General features: G+C 34.0%; 1 protein-coding gene across 3 annotated transcripts in view; it reads right to left on the bottom strand.

Annotated features, from left to right (window-relative positions):
• Pcdh15 (protocadherin related 15) overlaps positions 1 to 21966 on the bottom strand; it is a 1472709-nt gene that overhangs the window by 130943 nt on the left and 1319800 nt on the right. For all 3 annotated transcript variants that reach the window (XM_063239515.1, XM_063239513.1, XM_063239514.1), the window contains 2 exons: positions 18023 to 18163; positions 15961 to 16073 (listed from right to left, as the gene is read on the bottom strand). In XM_063239515.1, the coding sequence (XP_063095585.1) occupies positions 15961 to 16073; positions 18023 to 18163 (254 nt within the window). The remainder of the gene's footprint in view (positions 1 to 15960; positions 16074 to 18022; positions 18164 to 21966) is intronic.

Below are 21966 nucleotides of genomic sequence, written 5' to 3' on the forward strand. Positions count from 1 at the left end.
ATGGTATGAACCAGACCAGGGGGCCAACCAATGACTTTTGTGGTTTGACATGACAACTGATCATTTAGTAACAAACTCCCTGGTGTCTTCCTTTATGAACAGAAAGGTCAACTGGGATCTCAGACAGCCTGTCCTTTCCCTCATGGCTGCCTGAGTACATGAAGTGATTCATAAGTTTCTTTACCTGCCTGACTGCCCAGTATCCCTTCTGAGGAGAGGACTACTTACTCAGATCCCAGATCATCTTCACACTGCAGAAGCCCACCAGCCTTACTCTCAATAATCCTGATCATCTACTCCTGTCAATAATCACTCCTTGTGAAGAAGAATGGAGACTAATGTCTATGTTAAAACGAGATCATCACCACCACAACCATCACCTCCACCCCCACTCACATGACCTGCTTGAACTATTTCCTAAGTCTGTGCTAAAAAATCCCCATGAGGACTGGCCAAAACCCAGGACCCAGTCATAATAGACCTCAAGCCAAGGGCAACAACTGTCAGAATAAAACAGAATGCCATCCACATGAAAACATGAATTGAGATCCAAGGTCACATCAATTGACTATGAGAGCAAGAATTTTCTCAGAAATTTCCAGTCCCCCTGGAACACATCTTTGATACCTTTTGTTGTTTTTACTGTCTTCTGTTGCCTTGAATTGTTGCCCCTCACCACATCATTTTTCCTTTGAGCCAGCTGATTGTGGACTGAAACTTAAACAAACTCCAGACTAAATAGATCTTTCCTTCCTTAATATTGGGTGTTGGATGATTTTGTCTCAGCAATGAGAAATAATCAATACAATTTCTTTGCTACCATTCATGTGCCCAGAGCAATACATAATGAAGACATTTGTAGGAGACTCTTATCTGATAGCACGGGAGAAAGAAATAAAAATAAAAAGGAAGTACTTTAGCTCTTAAAATTAATCTGCAAACCCAAGAAAGTGGCTGTCATGCACTTTTGTGGACACCAAAAGGGACAGGTCCTCATCACAAGGGAAAACCAACTGGCAGATCAAACAGTCAAAGAAGCAGCCAGACAGATCAGACCTAACATCCTCATGCTTCATATTCTCAAAGACAGTCACATTAAATATTCCAGGGCAAAACCAGTAGATGAAAAAACTATACAAAACATAGGAAGCTTTTGTAAAATCCCACCTTAGCCTACCTAAGACTACCTCCAACCATTAGCAACCCACCCTGATGCAAAAAGAATCCTGGATGCTGCTTCCCTTAAGAATACCTCTGGGACCAGGAACTAAAAGCTTTCAGGGATTGTTTAGTCTTCGACACTCTGCTCCATATTGGGATATTAATCACCACCCATGAGGCTTAGGCCTTTATACTGGAAACCCAAAGACTCACTTAGGACAAACTAAACTGGACGATGTCCTGCAGAGATACTGTTATATTGTGAGGCTCTCCTTGCTTGATGCCTCAGTCTGCCAAAAATGCCAAATTTGCTGTCAAACCAATCCTCTCCAAAACCACAGCCACTACCAGGAATCCAGCTCACAGGGACTCCATGTTTGAAGACTTTCAGGTAGACACCACTGAAATGAAACCTGCTTTTAGACACAAGTACTTATTGATTGTAGTTTGTACTTACTTTGAGTGGATAGAAGCCAAATTGACCAAAACTGAAAAGGCCTAAGAAGTTGTTCAACTCCTCAAAGAAATAGTTCCCTGATACGGGCTCGTACTGACCACCAGAAGTGATAGTTGTCCTGATTTTATGGCTGAAACTGTCCAGGGAATTTCTAATATGCAAAAGTCAAATGGAGTCTTCACATGGCTTGAGGGCTACAGAGCTCAGAGGAAGTAGAATGCATGAATGGAGACCTGAAGTCAATTCTAGCTCTGTTCTACCAGGAAATGGCCCACTTGGTTAGATATGTTGCCCTTGGCTGTGCTCCAAATCAGGTGCATCTGGGATCCTCAAGATATTAACTGTATGAGACAGTGCATAGTAGTCTCCCCAGTCATCAGATATTTCAGGAGAGATGTCAGACAGTTAGGAAATAATTATGTAACTCTGGAATTACAGATCTTAAGAAAACTCATCTCACAAACTGTACTAGAGAAGACCCCCATTCCCAAGGCAATCTTGCCAGATTTAGTTAACATTTGGAAGACACCCCTCCAGCTTGTTTGGTTGGGGCCTTATATTGTTGTGATCATCACACCCACTCCTGTTAAAATTGCAGAGTCACCCCATGGACCCATCCCACTAAAGTCAAGAAGGCTTACTCCAGAGGAGCAAGACACTAGCTTGAAGTCCCTGTCCAGATCTTCAGAACTTGCTCAAGACTCATCTCTATAGGATCAGCAGAAATCCCCATGAGAACTGTACATCAACCTTTCTGGCCTCCACTGAGGCTACCCAGTTACCGCTCTAGATTTGGGCACTCACCAACTCTAGCTATCACACTGCTCTAGTCACTCTGGATGCTGACCAGTCTACTGACAGCTGACACTTGAGGACACCATTCACAAGACTGCCCCATAACCAAATACATTGCACTCTGGTTTTTAGGTCTCTTTGGACAGCTTACCCCAATGTTTGCTATTGACCTGGGCATGCCTCCAAAGAGTGAAGCCTCCCCATAAAATTCTATTAGCCTTTAATTTTGTTACCATTGTAATGTGTTTTATTTACCTAACTGTTTCTTGTAAGATTACCTGATTAATGGTCACACAGGCTATACAGATGGTTACCTCCAATCATCTGATGCTATTACTAGTCCCTTTATGAATCGTTCATTTATTTGATCTCTCAACCCACTAGAATGATGCTAATAGCAAGCAAGGAATTGAGTTAAATTATAGAATTGTAGAACTGAGTCTTACCCTGGGAAAAAAAGACCAATCAAGCTACCCAGCCAAAGCACACTGGACTAGTCCCCTACCTCCTGGAGCATTCTTAGCCTTTACTATTACTGCATGGAAAGAACAATAGCAAGAAAAATTTAATTACATCTATGGGGCAGATAAGTGCTTCTGTCTGTCCTCCCCTGGGTAGTTCTGGTTCTGTGATGAAAGTGCTCACCTCTATCTCCTGGAAAATTGGACTGGAACTTGCCCTCTTGTGTACTTGTTCCCAAAAACAGACATAGCTCTATAGAACAAAGAATTTCTCATTAACCTCCGACTCAACAATAGAAGCAAATGTGGCAACAACTTAATTCTTCTCCTGATTGGTGTGGGCCTCACTGGGGACTCATGGGAGGAATAGTAAACTTAATTACGCATGCTCTGACATTTGCAGAACTACATAAAGAAATATCTGGTAGCCTAGAATCCATCTCTAACTCATTAACTCACAAAAAATAGATTCTTTAAGAGCAATAGCCCTGCAAAACTGCTGAGCATTAGAACAGATAACTGCATAAAAGGGGGTTACCTGTGTTTTCCTAGAACAGATTGGGAGTTGCAGATCATGTAATAGCAACCATAACCATGCTGAAATTGATTAAGCATCTTAAAATTCTCAAGTCCAAATTCATTTGATTTATATACTAATGCTACTAATGTTCCTGAATCTAAAGTCATTTTAATTCTCTTGAATAGTTAAATGCTAACTAAAACTTTTCAATCACTACAATGTTTTCTATTGTGATAAGGTTTCCTGGACAATTAGATTCATTTGCTCCCACTGAACAAATCCAAAGAAGCCATATATTTTGATAAAAAAGGAGTAGGATTCATTAAAAGTTAACTTCAAGGAGATGAAGGGGTCCATTTGCCTCAAACTGCCACCTCATAGTGTAAAGAGGGTAACAGTCTTTGGAAGCAAGGAACAGGAAGATAACACAGATCTCCATGTTTGCTTTATTGCTCTCCAGCCATCTTCTGCTCTTTGTTCCTGTTTTGAGGAAAGGAAGCTGGGCGTCAGCCTTCTGGCACTGGCTTCTGCAAATCCTGTCACTTCTTTTGGGCTAATGAGAGAAGGGGTTTTGGTTATGTGCTCCAATCAGAAAGAGTTTGGAGAATTTGCTTAAAGAAAGTTGTAAAAGAAATCTAACTTTCAAAGTTTCATTGTGCAGTGCCAGCTACAATAACACTGTTTTCACTTCTGAATGAGTATTACATAAGAAATGCCTGTCTCTGAATTATAAGCTATATTTTTGTTTATTTGCATGAAGAGCTATGGATATTAGTCTTCACTAATGTATTCAAATTTTATTTGTTAATATAAAATTTATCCTGATGAATTTTATACTTGTAATGTATTTTTACAGTGTGTTTATTACAAATTAATTTATATAAATCAAGAGGTTACTAATTTTAGTTATAATACAGAAACAGAAGATTATGTGTGATTAAAGGTCATTTGAAGTTTTGAAAATGTCAAGATGGCCATATATAATATTCTTATTTTGGATTTGATATTTTAAATTTCATAATGCTGGAATTTAAAACAGCTCAATGTTTTCTTTAAAGTTAATAAAATATCAACTTGTTCAAGAAGCTAACAGAAATAGTTTAAGGGCATTTTATCCTTTTCTTTTTTATGCATACAAATACAAATTTTAAATTTTTATTTTTATGGAAATTATTTTTTAAAAAAAGGTGGACTTTAAAAAACAAAAATAGACATGACATTAAAATATAATTTTTACCATACAAAATCATAAATTTCTGTTTTAAATGAATAACAAATGTATGCTTATATAGTAGTAAGTTTCTTTGAAAAATTTGTAAATAATTTTTGATTTTTTTTTGATAAATTGTGTAAAATACTGCTTTTCCTACTCAAAATCAATATTCACATTTAGACTGCATGATCTATTTCAGACATGCTGACCTTTCCATGATATTTACTTCTGAACCTGATGACAAGTGAATTCCGGTGTGTATAAGACTTAGTTCATCATCCTGAGATGAAGGTCAAATGTCATTCTTTAGAAGGCTAACTGATTTGACCTATAGGAGTCAATCTATTTTCAGACAATATGAAGTGTTTAACTACTATTAAGACTTGGATATTTCTGGGTAGATTAAATGAGGAAAATTTTAAATTAATTTATTACGACTTTTTCCAGAAGACTCAAGTGGTTAAGAGACCTATGAAAACCTCTTCTCTCATATGGACAAGTGATGCTAATGGAAGTACGCCTTGTAGACTTTCAAATACAGGAAATGCAGTTGACCTAGGTCCCAACTGCTGTCCTCTGACATTCACTTCTGTATTTGCATAAAAAATATATTTCCTAGGGACCATTTGCAAGTTAGTGACTGAACATAACAGAAATGAGAAAGCACATCCCATCCTAAAGATGAAGGACTTCCTGGAAAATGTAACCATGGTTTCAGCACTAATTGTCTTGTGCAGCTATACTTGAATGATAGAGTTGTCACTTCAGCGACACATACTCTATGATATTTCTGGCCAATATTGTCTTCTCTCCCACTTTAGCTGGGGTCTCAATGCATTCTGATCTAAAAGTGTTTCTAGCCCTATCAGGATTCCTCTTCGATTCTTACCCAGGCATTCCCTCTACTGAAATTACTGCTTGTTAAATTTCACTTTGGTGTCTCATTGGTGTAGAAAATGAAATAACACAATGCATTAAAAAAATAACATTAAAAATATTTTAGTATTTTTACTAATAAAAGATAAAATCAAAATTTTTGAGGAAGTTGAGAAAAATTAATAAAAATGGAAAATATTTAATGAATAGAAATTTAGTAACAAACAGTGAAAAAATATAGAAATTTAGTTATATGCATATATATATATATATATATATATGGCCTTGACATACTAAAAATATATTAAAGAAAAAAAGGATAGAATATATATTAATGTCTGAGTATTGAGCACATTCATAATTGAGACTACTAGCTATTCAGGGTTTTATTTCCTAATAACCACAGTCATTGTAAAGATGTCTGACAATACCTGAAAAGGAAGAGGAGTATTTGTCACACTCTTAAAGTATTTAATTCAACTTCAATAACATTTCTTGAAAGAAAGAGTGAATGCTAAACCTGAAGAAAGCTCAGAGAAGAAAGGATAACAAATCATTTAAAAAAAGAATAATAGTAATTTCAGTACCAGCAATAACTACACAATATTAACACCTGTCTACAGACTGGATAGGTCAGGCTCTTTACATATCTAACGTTTTACAAATAGCCCTGCCAAGCCTATGGCAAATATATTAGATAAATTAAGTATTAAAATATTAGGCCTAAAATTATTATAGTCTACTTTATCTACTACATGATATTAGTTTGAAAACAGAATATTTATGAATGAAATTCATCTATTTTTCTCAATTTCAAATGAATATCAAACTGTAGGAAATGGTTTTAATAAAAAATACAAGTAAATATAAAAACACTTCCTACTTATTTGAATGCAATAACCCACATCTCATGAGATTGAAATGATTACTTATTAGCTGAAATAAATGGATAAAATAATTCAGTTAGAAATTATTTAGAGAAAGAGAAGGATGGGAAATGTTTCAAATAATAAAGAGTAATGAAATTAATGAAATACCATTGGCTCTTAATGAGGTTTGTTTTAGGGAAAAGTAGGAAAGAAAAAAATGAACAGCTTAACATAAGACTTCAGAGCTTGAATCAGAAAGCAAGATCACTGGTATATTTTTTGGGGGCAAAAAGAGAGACTGAAAGGACCTAATACAAAAGAGAAATCTGCTACATCTGAGATTTTTGGTTCTGTATATGCTTCTATTCATATACACTATGAATGTCACAAATAGCCCTCAGTACTCCATTTTTATGTCTGAATGACATTTCATCATGTACGTTTACCACATTTTCTTTACCCACCCATCAGTTGATAGACACTTAAGAAGTTTCCATTCCTTAACGGATATGGATAGCACTACAAGGAATGTGGGAAAATCAGATACATCTCTGATATATTGATTTCATTTCTTTTGGATTTGTGTTTTTTTATTGGGAAACAATATGGCTAGAATTGGAGATTATTATGCTAAGTGATATAAATAAGTCAGACACAGAAAGACAATTACTACCGGATCTCACTCAACTGGGAATCTGAAAAGTTGATCTCATAAATGTCTTGAACTAAACAATGGTTACTTAGAAGTTGGGCATATTAGAGAGAAGAAAAAAGGGAAAAGTTCATCAACTTGATCAATGTGTACTAAGTTACAGTTAGATAAAAACTTCTGGCGTCCTATGCACACTGCTTGATTATAAGTAACAATAATGTAGCACATTTTTCAAAAAGCTAAGAGAAAGGAGCTAGATATTTTTACCATAAAGCAATGAGAAATATTTGAGAAAATAAAAATGTTTATTGTGATTTTAAACTCCACAAAATGCCTATGTATAAACATCACATTTAACTCAATAAGCACAATGTTACATATTTATGCATCAGTTTGATAATAAGTTTCATTTACAAGCATAGACTTCTGTTCATAGGTATACATTTCAATTACGTTTAAGAACTCAACACTTTCTGAAACATATAATGATAGATGAAGCAGGTGAGGTACTGATTACTATTTAGCCCACTTTACTGAATGAAAGATTGGTTTATAGAGGTCATGAAGTTAGCAAAACAATTCTGTCTCAAGTGATATCACAGCTTGAAAAGCAAAAAGAATCATTTGTAGACTTATTTTAAGAATTATTATAAACTTGGTCATTTTCAAAGTAAAAAGCTATATATGGAAACAAGTTTGGATTTTTATTATTTTGCTTTCTTTACATAGGTCAGATACTTATTTTCTGTCAAAAGAAAGATAGAGAAAAAAAAAGGAAAGAGAAAGAGAAAGAGAGAGAGAAAGAAGAAAGAAAAAAAGAAAGAGAAAAGAAACTTAGTTTGCAATCCAGTAGGTTTTCTTTGTAAATATTAAAATTTTATAATATTTATTGTTTGTTGGTTGCCCATAATTTTTCAGTTTAATAATTTTAGTAAGAGATGATGATAGATCTGTTATTACATCCAACAACAAAGCAATTACCAATAGCTTAACATCTAAATGCTATCATTTCATCACAAAGAATATAGATTTTGGTTCTCTGCCTAGATTACACTGATACATCTTTGGAAAATGTAATTCTAAATGCAGCTTCTGGGATAGTCTTCATAACATTATTTCCATGGCTCTTAACTCTCATGTCAACTTTGGCACTATTTCTTTTGTTTCTTTTTCTTTTATATTTTTATAAATAACACAACTAGATTTCTCAAAAACCTGTGAAATGTAATTCATTTTGTCAAACAGACACATTTTAGCTTTAGGTCTAGAAAAAATTTGGTTTAGCATACATGACATTAATACTTGATAAACTGAACTCACTATGAATAAAGGTTTTAAAGAACCAGAAATATTTATTAAGGATTTGCTTTGAATTCAAAAAAAAGAAAGAATAATTGTCTCATTATTTTTAAAGCAAGAAAAATGATTTTGCCAATGCATTCTTCAAAATAATGTTTCAATTCTGTCATATTAATAGTGTACTCTAATACTCTATTGTCATTTTTAACAGAACCAATCTTTCTTTATTCCATATTAGTGATTAAACCCAAAGTCCTAGCACTGCTCACTGAGCTGTATCCCCAGATCTTATGTTCTTTTTTGTTTTTCTTCTCTTTCTTTTCTCTTTTCTTCTCTCTCTCTCTCTCTCTCTCTCTCTCTCTCTCTCTCTCTCTCTCTCTCTCTCTCTCTCTCTGCCTCTCGATTCCTGTCTCTACTTGGTGAACAACGGGGTCTTGATAAGTTTCCAAGTTGTCACACTGGGCTTCAGCCTCACTAAAGTGCTGGGATTAAGCACTTGCTTTACCAACAGCAGCAAATGGTTTTGGCATTCAAAAATCTCTTACTTATTTAAAACCATGAATTTAGTATGCTATCTCTTCATGAAATGCACTTATCTTCTTCCTTGTGGAAGAGAAATTGGGCCATAGTCACCTATCAGAGAGCACCATTCATCTGCCCTGATGTAGCTGGATATTTTCCTGGATCTAGATTTTCAAGATGAAATATGAACTGAAGTAATATGTACAATTCTTAACCCCATCCATGAAATATCTGGAAGTAAACCTTAACCCATTTCCTCCTTTCCATTAACTAAAATGGAAATGAACACTATCATTTTGTAAAAGAATTTTGAAGGTGATAGCCCATAGACAGCGCAGGTCCCTAAATGACTAGGCAGAGGAGGACAGGGAGAGGAACCAGGGCAAACCTAACACATTCACCTTAGTTTGTCATAGTACCTCCTCATTCTTCGAACCATTGAAATTTGAAAGTTTTCTTTTATAATAACATAAAAAGCCCTAATAATATGATTACCTGGTCTAATTGATCACTCATATAGATGGATTTTATATAAATATGCTTTACATATCTGTATTTCATACAATTTTATATATATGAGTCCAGAGTGGAACATGAAGATATGTGTCAAGATTTCAGTTTACAATTCTGAGATAATTACTTTATCTTTGAAACTTCATATTAATAATTTGTTAAAAATTAGGTTGTCTTAAGGAATTTATATATTTATGTTGAAACAAAGAGATTTCTCAGAGATTTCTGAGATTTCTGTGATAAAATATGAATCTCAGTTCACACCACTCTTTTTCTTAGATAACTGCTTTCTATTTGTAACTTATGGATATTTTTATCCTGACACACTACACAGAAGACTCTTGTAGTATCGCTGTGTATCTAAAAATTTTAACCATATGAAGTAGAAATACTTTACACACAAGATTACAATCCCAACATATATTTATTTGTCATTTCCATTTCATCTGAGAAGTGACTATTTCAGGTATTTGAGCTGGATCTTTAAATTTGGGCAGACTTTTGTTGTTGTTCTTTTTATATTTTAGAGAGTAATCTTTTGTCTGATGAATGGCTGGTGAACTCTTTTTTTTCCACACAGTAGCTTGCCTCTTACTTTGGTTGGTGTTTTCACTTGCTGTGCCAAAATTTTTCAAGGAGATCCCGATTGTTGGTTTTTTATAATAGTTCCTGTGTAAATGGGGCCTTATTCATAAAATCTTTGATAGATCAATGTTTTTAAGAGTTCTACTTATTCTATAAATTTAGTGTTTTCATTTTAATATTTAGATCTTTGATGCATTTATATTTTAATTTAGTGCATGGTGAGAGAAATGTCTAGTTTTAATCTTCACCATGTAGAAACTCTGTTTTTCTAGCACCATTTACTGAATAGGCTCTTTTTTCTAGTGGAGAAAGATAGTGATTTGGCGCAAATCATCCAGATAATCAAAGATAAATAACATTATTTACTATATCTGGATATAGCTATATATATCTGACTAATATAGTGATTAAATTTCTTATCAAGAGAGAAGAAAAAAAGGGGTTTTAAGGTTTTGTAATCCATAGTGCAGTTCATTACTTTCAAAAAAGAAATTTCCAAAAAGATCTATTTTGATCTTCACAGCAATGAAATGTGGCAATGTGAAATAGTTCAGGCACATTGTCACACTAGGAGCTGAAGATATAAAAGGTAAATACTATGCAAGAAAAAATGTTCTGTCATAAAGCTTTCAGAAATTACCAATAAAATGACTACAAAAAAGTGAAATGTAAACATGATTAATGTATGTAATAAGTTGTTTTCAAAAAATATAAGTGAACAAGATACATATCAGCTTTTGTAGTACATTCACATTTAAATTAAAATTCAAGCTTACATATACACGTGCTTCAGTTATTTAAATTTACCCAAAAAAGCCACATTATTCTGTCTCTGTTTGGTATGGCTATTACATTACTCAAATTTCCTGGGTGTCTGATGGAAAGTTTTTCAGTCCTTAAGTATTAATGAATGTGTCATGGCAACAATAATTAGGTAAGATTCTGTCCATCAGGTTGGGTATGGAAGCTTTCCAAATTCTTTTATAGCTCAGAATAACAAGTGAACTGAGACAATCAAGAACAGTTGTGCAGAAGTTTTAGAAAGTCACAATTCTCCCACATGTATTCCGGTGACTGATGTTAATTTTAACACCAAATAATTAGTTGGTTTTTGCTCACTCAATTAAAAACTCTATTAATAGGATCAATTTTCAATTAGTAGTTACTTGCAGAGATGGTATGAAATAGTAAATTATTCACTGAAAAATATTGTACTTTTAAAGGTAATACTAAAGAAGAAAACTTTACAAAGAATGCTAAATGAACAAGGTCCTTGTTTGATCCATGCCCTTGGCCTCTGTGTCACTGAGTTTTATAAAGGAAATAACAAGCAATGCAATAACTCCTGGAATCCAGAGGTATACTTCTATTTATAAAGAAAAGAGCTCCAAATAAGAGCCCCAAAAGATCAGGGCAACATTTAGGGGATTCATTACTCACTACATCACTTACTTTTTACACAAGGTTTCCAAAGAAGGCCTATATTCAATATAAGAAATTTTAGAGAACAAACATGAATTGTGTTGAACTGAAACTAGGAAGGATTTTTTAACCACATGAGACGATAATGCATTTTGGTTAGCAATAGATTCAGTGATAAAGTTAGTGAGAAACACCAGGTGAATTTATACTTATCTTGGTTCATGAGAAAACCAAAATTAACAAATTCTGAGAATTTTTTCCAAGCACAGAAATCCATATGTCTCATACAAAATTAGAGTCCATAGGCTACCATACCAGTTATAAAGGAACTGGAAATAATGACACAAAGGAGTAAATAACATTTTAAAGCAGATTGACCAAAATTATTATTTGTTTTGCATACACATTATAACTCAAAGGTCTTTTTATGTGTTGTGGAGTAATTATATTACATCATTAAAATTTAAGCAACAATATTTTAAAGATAGCTTTTTATAAAGTAAGAAAACTGCTTGCTTCTCTGCAGTAATTATTTCAAAATGGACCCCTCATTTACCTTATCCTTCAACTCCTTGATTTAAGACAAACAGAACTAGCATGGGCATGGAGAAATTGCCAGTACTGCCCCTGCATGCCCCCCACCATTAGAAGGCTTGCCTTTTGCAGGCATCCAGAATGAGTAGGAAGAAACATCCAGACTTGCCCTGCATGTTTGACACCATCTGGACACCTGCTTCCATCAGGTAACCAGCATGGGCAGGGGGAAATAGCCAGGTATGGACTGTGTGCCCACAAAACATCAGAGACGCTTGCTTTGCATGGGCAGCCAGCGTGGAGTGGGAGAGTCACACAAACACACTCCTGTGTACCTGACACCACGGGAGGAGTCCCAGTGTATCCAAAGAGGCTGAGAGGAAAAGCAGCCACACCACTATGCAACCTGGCTTTCAGGGAACCTTGGTGTAGCTGCACAAGTCTAGAAAATCTGTCGCATGCCCACTGCTCCTCTGAGAACCTGGGTTCAGAGAAATCCAGGTGCCTGGCTCAATCCCCTACACTGCAGAGGGGCAGCCAACACAGGAAGTGCCTGGAAATTGGCTTGTTTGGCGGAACCCAGGAAAATGTCAAGACGAAGGAGTGAAAGGCAATCTCAGACTTTCAGCCCCACAGAACAAGTGTGGGAGATAGAGACATGGAAGGAAATGGAAGTCACACACCTGAAATCTCTGAGAGGATCGCAACTGAAGTAAAGAAACAACTTCATGAGACTGCAAGAGTAATCAGATCAGAAATAATATCTCAGATAAAAGAAGAAATTACAAACAATGAAAGAATTACTCAGCATACCTAAAGAAGACATAGATAACAAAGAGGAGCAGAGGAAAATGATGGAAGCCGTGGATAAACAAAATAGAAAGGAATTACAATGTAAGAAACAGATCCCAAGAGATATCCAGGAAGTTAAAAACCTCTTCAACAGCCTGCAAAACCATTTGAAAGATACTGAAGATGAGTTATGAGATCTTGAATGCAGGACTGCAGCTACTGATTGGAAAGAAAATATACCTTAAAAATAATGAGGGACCAGGAAATAAAAATTCAATGGCTGCAAGATGATGAAAGAAATAAATTGATAGTTGTCAGCAAAAAAGCAGGGCCAACACGAATGACAGAAAAAGACTATTAACAAAAGTAATAGCAGAAAACTTCTCAAACATGAGAAAGGACCTGGCATGCAGGTATGTGAGCTATATAGAAGTCCAACTACCTATAACCAAAAGAAATCTACACCTAGACATATAATAATTAAGATCTCTAAAATTCAGTACAAGAGCAGAATATTAAAGGCTATTAGAGGAAACAAAAAAACAGAACACCTGTAAAAGGAAAACCTATCAGAATCACAGCAGACTTTTCAACACAAATTATCAAGTCAAGAAGAGCTTGCAATGAAATGTTTCATATCCAGAAGAAAACAACTTCTGAAACAGACTGACATACCCTGCAAAACTATCCTCCAAAATTGATGGAAAAATAAGACACCTCCATAATAAAAACAACTGAAGGAATTCGTGACCACCAACTAACCCTACAAAGAGTGCTGAAAGATATTCTAGACAGAGAAAGATGACCATGGTTCCAGGAGTAGCAGCAGGAGAGAATTTCCAAAGAAGGCAGACAACTGAATGAAGGAGAAAAGTGAGGGGTCTAGAGCAGGAGGAGAGCATGGCAGATTATAGCCAATGCATGCCAGTGTAACAGTTAACATAAATGGCCTCAACTCACCACACAGGTAGAGTGGACCAAGAAACAAGATTTGTCAATATACTGTATACAAGAAACATTTAACTGAAAAGGAATTTCCTAGACGGAAAGTCAAAGGAGAGAAAAATGATGTTCCATGCAACAAGAATCCACAAAAAAAGCAGGAGTAGCTTGCCCATTAACTGCAGAATGGCTAAGAAAGAAATGGTATTTTCATTGAGTGGAAAACTACTCTCTATAAAGAAGGATAATCTTGAGGCCCTTGTAGGTAAATAGATGCAATTTGAGATCATGCTTATGGGTGAAATGGTCCAGACTTATATGGGTGAATACTGTGTCATCTTGCAGTGTAAAGAACTGAAGGACTTAGTAGAATCAAAAATATACAATAAATATTATGAAAGTTATAGACGAGGAAATGTTTAAAAAGGGAAATTGGTAACCATTGTTAATTTTCTATTATCTTGTTTTGAATTTCTGTATTGTTTTCGTAGTTTTGTTAGGTTTGGTTTTATTCTGTCTGGTCCTATTTCAGTTTTACTGTATCTGATGGTGTGGGCAGCTATGTTGAAACTAATGGAATGTTTTATGGTAGCTATTGTTGGTTTCTTATTATCTTGTTTTGAAGTCCTGTATTTTTTCACTCTTCTATTTTGATTAGCTTTATTCTTTTTGGTTTGGTTTGGTTTTATTTTTGTTAGGATAAAAACATAAAAAGAAATAAGAACACATAGGTAGTTCATTGAAACTATAGTGAAATAAAATAGAAATTCTAAAACATGTTATATCCTCTATACTCTGAAACTTCCATTTTTATGCACGTGTATCAATATTATGCTGTTTCCAATTTGTCTTTATGTATACTAAACTACTAAAAATGATTACAGAATTCAATGTAGACTCCAATACCTCTTATTTACCCTTCTGTACACAAACTGATTTTTGAACTGGGAACATATATCCACATTAATGCGGATTGGTAAATCCTGTCTTTGTCTGTAAATTAGAACATAAAAATGTATTATATATATATATATTTAAACATACTTAGGATCTCTTCAACATGCTTCTTAGGTAGCATGACCTTGTCTTTATCATGTTGTAATAGTATGTTATATTTTTCACAGTTATTTGCTTGCAGTACAAAGCTGTGAGCCTTTGGGAGTAGTTACTTTATGAAAATGAAATGAAATTCAAACTGCTGTATTGCATGAGTATTGGTGATTGCTCAATGTAATAACAAGGCTTATGTCCCTTAATCACCAGTGTGTTCACATTTGGAAATGAGGCCTGTGGGAGAAAATTAGATTTAGAGGAGATTATGAAGATGGCACATACATCATGGGACTCTCGTCCTCATCAGAACAGACAAGAGGACCTTTCATTTTACATCATATTAGGACAGAGCCAAAGGCTGGCTGAGGGGTGGACTGGAAAAGAACCTAAACTGACCACGTGCTGAAACCTCATTTCTGAACTATTGCCTGTCAGATACCATAACTGAGTAAAAAAATGAATTTCTGTTGTTTACATCACCCAGGCTATTATATTTTTGAACTCACTACCTGAAATAAATATAAATTATGTGGCTCTGTTATATAACATGCAATGATACCTTGGTTCTTCACTTATTGAACAGCTCCAAGCTCAAACTTACCATTATTTCAATATCAGTGTTTGAAAAAAAATATGCTGGATATTCTTAATTTTGCTTAATAGTCACAATGAATACCTGATTTGAGAAAATCTGTACTGGTGGAGAATGAGTCACATCTCGTGTCACAGACACAAAGGGTGACACTTCATCTAAGTGATGTTCTCATCCATTCAACATTCAGTGCTTGTGTCGGTGTACTGAATATTTGTCACTGCATTTTTGCATCTCATTTGTGTAAAATGTCATAACTGTGGCCCCACAGAAAGTTAGTAACACCAGCAGTAAGCTAAGAGGAAAACTGACAATCACAATAGAGTTAAAGAAAGAAATCATTGAAAGATTTATTAAAGTCCTGGTAAAATGAATTTATAAGTATAATTTTTAAGCATCAGGACCCATTATTTGGTTTTACATTATTTGTTATGGGAAAAGTGCATTTAATTCTTGAAATTTTTTGTGTTCAATGAAAAATTTGGAACAAATGGAGCTTGATAACAAGTGTCACACAAACACACACACACACACATACACACACACACACATGTACCCACATTAAGCCAAGTTCAAAATATTGAAATAGAATTGGAAAACCACGTCATTAATAAATTCATATTATATCAACTTTGAAAGTCTCTGCCACATAACAATTTACTAAACACCTTGCATATTTCAAAATCTAATAAGAATCAGTACCTATATTCCTCTTGTGTGAAGCGTGGAATTTCTCCAGGATGCAGTACAAGAATTTTCACTGTGGCACTGCTGGACATCACTGGCTCACCATCATCAAAAGCAACAACTACCAACTTAAAAAAAAAAAAAAACCTTTATGTTAAAGATTATAAACACACAGAACATAAAAGCATCACTTGAATCTATATGATATTAATCATTAGGCAGTCTGTGCCCAGCAAGGAGGTGGCAGACATTATGACGGAATGTGCTACAATCTTTACACAGTAATCCAGCCATGTAGGTGTTGTTATCTTATTTGCCAGAAAAAATATTCAAAGAAGTTACTAAATTATCAGAAAGAGAAAAATGTACCAATAAAACATGAATATCTCTCCAGGTACGAATACTTCTACAATTTCTCTGCTCTCTGCAGTAAAGACATTCTTTTATAGTACCAACATTCTTATTTAAACTATATTAAATTCAGTCAAAATCAGTAGGAAAAAGCTAATTAGCTTGCTTACAAAAATAAGTTAATTTTTCCAGTGAATTAATTGTCTTCACGATTGACGGGTGGAAGTACTTCATACTAGAGAATAGAAGTGAAAGTCTTTACAGTTTAACATACTTTGTTATTCAGTCTTTTAAAGCAAACTGTATAAAACTATAAAAAAGTTCATACAGTTAAATGGAAATTACGCCAATGATACAAACTAAAGAAAAGATTTGTTCTCACAACCTGACAGCTATCTACCATTTAGGAGCTGCAATTGCCTTTATAATTAATCATTTTATTTAACAATATATATAATACTAAAAATAATTCTAATGTTTATATTCAAACATTTTAAATATTGTCAAAATTATGAGCTTCCATGGAGTGTATATTCTTTTGGAAGCTGCAGTTTAGCTGATCTAGGTTTAACTAAACAAGTTATTCAATCCAGATAATGGAAACCTATACAAAGATTATCTCAATAGCTACATGTTAACTTTTTGCTTAATAACAGTTGATAAGCAGAACAGTTATTCCAAACAGTGACAAGATCATGTGAGATATAAAACATGATATTCGTTTAACTCTAAAAGATATTTCCCTAGTGTATTTTTCAAGAGTTTTATTTATAGTAACAAAAATTATTTTAAACAACTGTAAGAAATAAAAATGCTCAAATGTGTAATTAAATGTATTACTAGGTGTAATAGATGGCATTTTTCAATTTTTTTGTATGTAGAAACAGGCATTATTTTGGGAACTGTTATAAAATTATCTCAAATTATACAATATATGAAAACAAAAGACATAAAATGTATTACTTCATGAGAAAGTAAAGAAGAGTAAAATTTAAGAAGAATCAAGTAGTTATAAATATTTCTTTGGTAGGTAACACAATACTAAAAAATAAAATATCCAATGTTTAGTGGGATTAGGAAAATGGGAACCTTTTGAAAGTTGGAAATTGTAGGGAGTACTTTTTAAAAATTTCTAGACATATAAAACTTCAAAAGTACATAAACTTGATTCAGCAACTCTGCTTGTGGGTATATATCTTAAAGAAAAAAATAGCAATCAACAAATAACAGAGGTACAAGGAGTTTCACAAAGGCAGATTTTACTTTTAGAAAAAAATCGTTACTAAGCTTTTTATCCAACAAGTTGTTAGATTAAACAGAAAGTCATAATGTTATTCCCATAGAGTGGGAAATAATGAATGCATTAAAATAACAGTGCTACTCATGTTATATGTTGGTATGAGCAATATATTATTGAATTAGAAAATCAAACTTATGCTATTTGAAAACACACTTTTGCATACTTATATCTGCATGGAATATCTTCATGAGAATAGAGATCAATGGTAACATCTTGTCATCTTAAAGATTTAATGTACCAATTGATTATTTTTCTTTTTACTTAACTTACTTTTTCTAAGTTTGTTTTATAGGAAATCATGATTTTTACTTTTAAAAAATTGAAAATAGGAAAAATTGCGAAAAAGTTACACACACTAAGCCAAAATGTCAATCAAACCTTAACTCTGAATGTTAAATAACACCATAAACAAAATGACACACTGACCTTAAAAATTGTTGTAGGCTCTTCATTAAGATTGACACGAGTTATTACTCTTCCAGAATCTTCTTCTACATCAAAAATACTGGCAGGGTAAGGAAACTGTACATCGTCTACTCTGTACCTCACACGACTTGCAGGTAACCCCTAAAATAAAATTATATATTATGAATTTACATTGCAAAATGAATACAAAAGATAATCATAAAATTAAACTCATTTTTGAAATGATTGACTTTTGAGAAGTGTAGGATAATACTTCATGATAATATGTTTTCTGTATTAAAACACCAGAGGGTCTATATTTTGGGTTTTTTAAAAAAAATTTACATGAATAAACTAAATTAATGGTTGCCTTCAGCTTCTTTTCTTTCACTTTTCTTTAACTACAGAAATTATATCTGCTTCTCCAAACACCTAGCCTATCAATATTTTTTCTCTTGACACAATCACAGTATTTTTTAATTGTCATACACAAGAGAATGACAAAATGTGTTAAAGTGAAGGGATGAACATGGAAAGGCAGGAAAACAAAATTATTTTCTACTTACCATGACTGATTATTGTTGACCTAAAATTTTCCCCTTATGGCCTCTTAATATAGGTTTCCACCCAACAAGCGTCCTAGAAACCTAAACTTAAAACACACCATAGCTCCTCAATTTCCCCCTTCCCAGGCTCAAGGTCTGCCCCTATTCCAGTCTTAAATACTGCTGCCTATGTTTCTAAACCCAAATTTGCATCTCTGCTTCAGATTCTCCCGAACACTTTGCCAATTATAAGCCTTCTATCTTGTTTGGTCATTTCTGGACCTTAAATCTACCATAAGGGAAGAAGGGGTGTCCTGTTCACTTGACAATTACCATGCTGAGTGCTTTCATAATCACTGAACCATTACAAAAACACTTTAGAATGACATTAGTAATGAAAATGATTATAATTATAATAATGATAATAGAATAAATGGTATCTAACATTTGTTGAATGTTTTCCATGGAGTAGAATGATAATAAAGGTGATACATGTATGCTCTATCACACATTTTAAAAGTAATGAATTTAGACTTATAAGGAGATAAAGAATCCTGCATTGCTCCAAAGATAAGGCAATATAAAATAGAACATGAAACAAAGGGAAAAATTGATTTTTTAAAGAAAGAAAATACTGTTGAATAAATTTTAAGTAGAATCAAAATCACTATACGGGATCAGTCAAAAGTTGGCTGGATGTTCTCACTTAATTTAGGGCTTAGGTTGGTTTTATTTCAAGTAATACAAGGTGACTACAGGGAGTGCATTATAATCTCTTCAGTTCTTAGGCTTACAAATAAATCTCTTAAGACCTAGAGGTAAAAAACTAAAGCACAGAAACGCATGTGGTGGAGTCTGACTTCAAATCCAGTCATATTACAGCACAAAATTCTTTGCACAAGGGAAAAGATAAAAGCAATTACTTGACACTAGGATCATGTAGCAGAAACAAGGATAACACCCGCATGGGCTTGAATTTGGGTGGACTCAATGGTACCTTACAATAAGTATGATTTTTTAAAATATTTTTTAAAAGGAAAAAGAGGGGGAAAAAAACAGAACAAAACAAAACAGTGTAAGGGCACAAGTAATTCAGAACTACAGAAAAGCAAAAAAACAAAGAACAGGATGCTATTACCAGTTAATAGATTACTCGCTATCATCTTAGAAACGGTGTTTCAGATCACAGGATCAAAGCACACAAAGCGAACATTCAAACAGTGAGACTGCAAGCAGTTGTGTTCAGTAATCGAATCCAAACTATTAATATGGTCTTCTATGCAACACACCTAAACACCCTTGCAGTTGTATCCTTCAGGGCACTTTTCTTTCCCTCTCTTTATTACAACAAAATTTACACATTTTGGGTTTTATTGCTCCCTTAGATCTTATTACTTTTTTTTTGTAAGAGAATAAAATCAAGCATGATAAAACAAAGCTGTCAGTCAAAACCAAGGATAGACATGGCACATGATGTAAAAACAGAGTACAAGGTTATCAACAATGGTTACCGTAATGCCTCTTGTATCCTTAAGACGAATTGTCTATCTCTTTAGGTATTATAGAGTTAAACATAACAGTAGAGAATAAGACCAATAAAACCTAAACGTTGTAAGTCTTACAGCACCTAAAAGAGGATAATAGTCAAACCAAAATGAAATCATAGTGAATCTTACTGCCTTTATAGTAGTTGCCTATACTCTTATATTTGATACTTTCATACAGAGCAGAATAGACCCTATTCAGTCAAAACAAGATAACAGGGGTATTACAGGACTTCAAGTTGAAAGGAAATTTAAAAAGTTACTATAATATATCCTGCTAGATTTTTTATTTTTCCCCTTAGTTTAAAAAAGGAATTTAAAAAATTAAATAATTTTTTAATGAATAAGGGAGAGGATGAGATAAAAGGGTGCATAACAACATAACAATACAGGTTAAAGCATGACACTTTCAGCAACCTAGTGCTTCACCACCAAATAACCTGACTTAATAGTAATTACCATAGTGTCTTTTTCTTTGAAATATTTGAATATAACTTCATATGCTATAGCATCAAACATATCAAGGCTGTGTAAAACCATTCAAATGGATGAAAGCATTGTAGAGTATTTAGAACCAGCTAACACAAAAAATGATCAATGGTTTCTATATTATCTCTTTGCCTATAACAATTTTGTTTATACTACCACATACGATAGAATCTAGCAAGTTACAACATGATAAAATCAATGGAGACAGAAGAGCCATAGTTTGGTGCAGCTTTAAGACAAGATGGTATTAAATCAACACTAGCTATTATGATGTCTTATTTTCTTCAAAGTAGCTGTTCATTGCATCACAGGCCATAATATCAAATAGCCCAGAATAAAGCCATTCCAATTAATGAGTGAAAATTTTATAAGGCTTCAAGGCCACATGGTTATCACGTACTTTTATATATTTGAATCATTTCCTACACTAGGGAAACTATTCGGTGTTCACAGATGGAAGTTTGATTTAGTTCACTTATGAGTATGGATTCAACCTGCACCCATTTATTGATAAATACCTCAATATGATCCTCCTTTATAGCTGAGTAGTACTCCATTGTATAGAAATACTACAGCTTTTTTATCCATTCCTCAGTTGATGGACATTTGGGTTGTTTCCAAGATCTGGAAATTACAAATTGTGCTGCTATAAACATAGGTGCGCATATATCACTGTGGTATGATGCTTTCAGTTCTTCTGGGAAGATGCCTAGAAGTGGAATAGCTGGAACAAATAGAACTTCAATCCCAGCTTTTTGAGAAATCTCCAAACTGACTTCCACAAAGGTTGTACCAGTCTACACTCCCACCAACAGTGTAGGAGAGTTCCTTTTTCCCCACAGCCTCTCCAGCACTTGTTGTTGTTGGTTTTCTTGACCCTGGCCATCCTTTCAGGAGTGAGATGGAATATCAGTGTGGTTTTAATTTGCATTTCCCTAATAACCAATGATGATGAACATTTTTTTCATGTATTTATTTGCCATTTGTATTTCTTCCTCTGAGAAGTGTGTATTCATCTCAGATGCCCATTTTTGGATTGGGTCTTTGAATTTTGGGGGTCTGATTTTTTAAATTCTTTGTATGTTTTAGACAAAAGTCCTTTGTCTGAGGGGGAGTAAACTGGGATCTTTTCCCAATTTGTGGGTTTTCTTTTCACTATGCTGGAGATTTTTTTTTTTTGACTTACAGAAACTTTTTAATAAGAGGTGGTCCCAGTTATTGATTCTGGGAAGTATTTCCTGTGCAGTTTGAGTCCTCTTCATGAATTCTCTACCTACCCCTGTCTTCAAGGTTTCTACCTAATTTGTCTTCCAATAGATTTAGTGTTTCTGTTTTAATATTTAGATCTTTGATCCATTTAGATTTTAATTTAGTACGCGGTGATAGG

The sequence above is a fragment of the Cavia porcellus genome, unplaced genomic scaffold (assembly GCF_034190915.1).
Source record: "Cavia porcellus strain 051 isolate PalLab524CR breed Dunkin Hartley unplaced genomic scaffold, mCavPor4.1 scaffold_28, whole genome shotgun sequence".
NCBI classification, from domain to species: domain Eukaryota; kingdom Metazoa; phylum Chordata; class Mammalia; order Rodentia; family Caviidae; genus Cavia; species Cavia porcellus.